This window comes from Chaetura pelagica, unplaced genomic scaffold, assembly GCF_000747805.2.
Source record: "Chaetura pelagica isolate M959 unplaced genomic scaffold, ChaPel_1.0 scaffold275, whole genome shotgun sequence".
In the NCBI taxonomy this organism is placed as follows: Eukaryota; Metazoa; Chordata; class Aves; order Apodiformes; family Apodidae; genus Chaetura; species Chaetura pelagica.
In genome coordinates, this window is record NW_009953486.1 from 9,183,954 (window position 1) to 9,188,428 (window position 4,475).

The 4,475-nt window shown below is 57.4% G+C and overlaps 1 protein-coding gene across 1 annotated transcript in view; it reads right to left on the reverse strand.

Annotated features, from left to right (window-relative positions):
• SRC (SRC proto-oncogene, non-receptor tyrosine kinase) overlaps positions 1–4,475 on the reverse strand; it is an 11,978-nt gene that overhangs the window by 4,174 nt on the left and 3,329 nt on the right. The window contains 4 exon segments of the mRNA XM_009998792.1: positions 27–70; positions 697–795; positions 3,861–3,878; positions 4,281–4,395. Coding sequence (XP_009997094.1) covers positions 27–70; positions 697–795; positions 3,861–3,878; positions 4,281–4,395 — 276 coding nt within the window.

Here is a 4,475-nt window from a genome sequence, read left to right on the forward strand (position 1 = left end):
CCCGCGGGGTTTTGCAGGGTTCAGCGGCAGCCGCTCCGACTCCCGGCGAGTGATCTTCCCAAAATACCACCTGCAAGGACAAGGCACAGCTCGGTGCCTGCCACTCACCCACCCCCTCCAGTGCCTCTCTGAGCAGTGGGCTCAGCCCTATCTCCCCCCACACCCCTCCCAGCCGCAGGTTTTGGGGACCACGGGCTGCATATCTGGGCTCAGGCTTAGCCCAAGGAGCAACCCAGCACCACAGGCCACAAAACGCCTTTGCTCCAAAAGCCTCCCCAAATGCAGGGCTCTGGGGACCTCTGAACTCCCCCCAGCTCTTGCTAGAGGGGATGCTGTGCCACTGGTTGGGGACGGGCTGCAGGGATGTCACTGGCACCTCCTGCTTTGGGACTCGAGGCCAGCTTTGCCTGATGCACACAGGTGGAGGTGCCAGCATCCTCACACAGGGATGTGTGTCCATCAGGAAAAGGGAAATCCAGACCAAAAGCATCAGGCCCACCACGATCCCCCTGCACCATCGCTCATCCCTCCACTGCACCCCCATATTTTACAAGCCCTAAAGTAGAGCTGGAAAACATCTGAGGGGTTTGCAGATTCCCAGAGGAAAAGCCTGGAGGCCTGGAAGGGGAGGCAGGGGAGGGAGGAGAGCTCAGGGTGCAAACCCTTGTCTTTAAACTGTCTGAAAGATGCAATTACTCTTCAGCCTGGATGGAGTCTGAGGGAGCGACATAGTTACTGGGGATGTAGCCCGTCTGTCCCGTGGTGAGGGAATGAGCCAGCCACCAGTCACCTTCCCTGCAAGAGAACCAAAACACACTCAGTGTTAAGCCAGGAGTCCCTCAGACTGCCCCAATCCCACCTGCAGGCACCCAGGGGGTGAGCCAGAAGAGCCCTGCTGGGAAGGGGTGCAGCCCCTGCAGCCCCCAGCCCCACAGCTGGGGAATGCTCAGCCAGGAATGCTCCTGCTGCCAGCCCCTGCCCATGGCTCTGCCTGGGCAAACTGTACTGGGGCCACCCATCCACATGTGAGATGCTTTAAACTTCCATTGGGCAGGGCAGCCAGCGAGCCAAAATGCCTTCAGAGCCACCTGAATGTGGACAGGGTCTGGCTGGAGCCTGAGGGGCCCTGGGGATCCCAGGCAGTGGGGAGCAAGAGGCAAGGGGGAGGGAGGGGAAACGAGGAAAAGTGACAGAGTCACGGAAGTGATTAAAAAAAAGCACCAGGAAAAGCCAAGAGAGATTGTTAAATGCAGGCTGCAAAAAAGCAACAGGACAAGGCTGAGGTTTGAGCAGGGGGAGTGAGACCTACCCTGCAGTGATACCCAGCCTGGATGCAGGAGGCTCCATCCAGCCCACAGCTGGGGAATGCTCAGCCAGGAATGCTCCTGCTGCCAGCCCCTGCCCATGGCTCTGCCTGGGCAAACTGTACTGGGGCCACCCATCCACATGTGAGATGCTTTAAACTTCCATTGGGCAGGGCAGCCAGCGAGCCAAAATGCCTTCAGAGCCACCTGAATGTGGACAGGGTCTGGCTGGAGCCTGAGGGGCCCTGGGGATCCCAGGCAGTGGGGAGCAAGAGGCAAGGGGGAGGGAGGGGAAACGAGGAAAAGTGACAGAGTCACGGAAGTGATTAAGAAAAAGCACCAGGAAAAGCCAAGAGAGATTGTTAAATGCAGGCTGCAAAAAAGCAACAGGACAAGGCTGAGGTTTGAGCAGGGGGAGTGAGACCTACCCTGCAGTGATACCCAGCCTGGATGCAGGAGGCTCCATCCAGCTCGGGTGCCCACCCTGCAGCCCTGAGATGTCACCCTGTGTGGCCACAGCCCCTGACCACGAGCTTCCCCACAGCCCCAGCAAGGGCTGTGCCTGCATGGCTGCTCACCCAGAGCCACACAGCCCCACGGTGCTGGCCCCATGGCCCCAGCACAGCTCTGCCCTGCAGGAGCCCCTGTGCCATCCCCAGAAACCCAGGGCTGACCCACTGTGCCTCCAACCTGGGCACACTGGCTCCAAACAGGTTCCCAGGGGCTGGGAGGGCACAGGAGCCTTCTCACTGTCCTCCCACCCACAGGCTCCTGCACAGGATGGGGTAAAAAAGGACAATAAATAGAGAAGAACAACAGGACAGCAGGAGGTGGCTTCCCCTCCCCTGCAGACAGCAGGGCTTCCTCCCACCACCTGAATCTGCTGGCCCATCAAAGACAGAGTCACCTAATTTATCCTGATCACGAGGGAGACAAGGCTTTGGGAAAACTGCAGATCCGTGGGAACAGCACTGCCAGGATGCAAGAACTTGGCAAGAGGACCTCCACAAACACTCTGCAGAAAAACCTTAATAACCTCCATCACCCCTGCAAGACCCATCAAGGCCAGGGACAGAGGGGACCCCCTGGGCATCTCCTCAACTGCACTCTGCTGCTGGCCCACAGCCCACCCCCAGCCTTGCAGCAGCCCCAGATGGCATTTTATCTTCTCCCAGCCCCAGGGCACCTCGTAGCAGGTAGCCTGGGATCCTGCTGCTGCCCCAGTCACATTTACTGGGGTGGCTCTGAGTGAGACAGGAGGCTGGTTGTGCTCCTTTCCCACAGGATGAGAGAAAACATCTGCTTAAGCAATGCCCAGCTTTTGACTTGTGGCTTTATTCCAGCTGGGGCTGCAAGCTGGGAATTCAGCAAAAACAAACTATTCCAAAAATGTCTCAGTAGGGAAAAAAAAAAATAATCATCATCATCACCACCAAAACAAAGCATTTCAACAATTCCCTGCACGATCTTACCAAAAATATCCCACCACATCCCTGCTGGCTGCCAGCTGGCTGGGAGGAGACCTCCTCCCACTGGGATGGTACTACGAGAGCCTTTTCACATTGGGGTGGATGGATTTGGCCCAACTGGAAGGGTGAGGGCCATCCTGGACAGTCTGGGCTTTGCTGGGATGCAGGAGCAGGGAGGGGAGGGATGTGGAGGCTCCTCCTCTCCCCCTGCACGACCCCAGATCCTAGGAGAGATTTACACCCCCCCAGGCACTGCATGAATGGCACAGCTTCCCCCCCCCCCTCTTCCCCTGTGGACATCCCACCCAGGCAGCTGCAGCAGACACTGGGAAGGTCAGCAGCCTGATCCTTCACCCTCCACTGATGGGCTGCAGCACCAAAAAATGGCCCTTTTGTTCCCTAGGGTGCTGAAGAGCCCATCACACCCTGACCCTGCCCTCTGACCAAGCCTTTGACAAACAACAGCTGAAGAGGGAAAGAAGTATGAAACTCCAGAGGTGACTTAAGGCATTAAGGAAAATAAAACACCCTCATATTTGGCCCCAACACAGACCCCCAGTGGGCAGAGCTCACTTTGGACAGCCCAAACCAGAACTCAAGTCTGGCGCTTGCATGCTGCTGAGGCTGTGAAAGCAAGAAGCACTTTACTCCCCCAACTCAGGCTTTTCCTGCAGCATCGAAGCCTTGCCCATCCTGGACTTCAAGAATTAAATGAATCGCCATTGATAAACAATGTTGGAACCAGGAGAACCAGGATAATTGCAAAAAAAAGAGCCAGGAGGAGAGCAGACATCCAACAGAACCAGGACTGCAGAGGTGGGCCAGGCACCGACAGGGCAAGTGGGGCAGGTTCAGAGCTCCTGGGTGCAGACACAGCTCTGGATGGGGCAGTTCCCCAGCACGGGAAGGGGCTCCTTGCTCTGCCTTGGTCACTCAGGGAGGACAAACCCAACTGACCACAAAACCATTGGGCAACCATTTCCTCCCAGCCCTGCCCCACCTGATCTCCCCCTAAGAGGGGCAGCAGATGGGCTTTTGTCATTTAAGACTGTTCAGAATAATAACAGTAATAACCTGCAATACACACCTGACGTCCACTTTTCTCCTAAAGGACAGCGTGGCACAAAGGAGAGAAAAAAAGAGAGAAGCTGAGACCAGAGACACAGCACAAACCAAGGGGAAAGCACCCGTGAAGCTGAGATGTGTCCAGGCAAACCAGAGGGAGCTGACGGGGACAGGGGACTGGCAGGGATGTGGCTCTGTGTTGAGGGGCACCAACTGGCCACCAAGCCAGAAGGACATGGCTTGATGTCAAGACCAGAAACAGGTCCAGAAGGATGTGGGAGCAAGCAAATGATCACCTGCAGTGCTGGTGAGGCAGTGATCACCCAGAGCATCCCTCCCTGAGCACCCGTCCCCAGGGAGAGCTGGGCCTGGGGGCTCCGTGGGAAGGACAAAGGCGGCAGCTCCCCCTCCCCCGTGGGGGCCCGGCTGCAGGGACACTCACGTGTTGTTGACGGATTGCAGGCGCTCTCCTTTCTTGAAGGACAAGTCCGTTTCAGTCCGGGACTCGTAGTCATAGAGGGCCACGAAGGTGGTGACTCCCCCTGCAAGAGGGAGCGCTCAGGAGGGGCGAAGCCACCAGCACGGGCCTGCCAGACCCTCTCCAGGGACCCTCCTCTCCCACCACCTTCCCAATAAG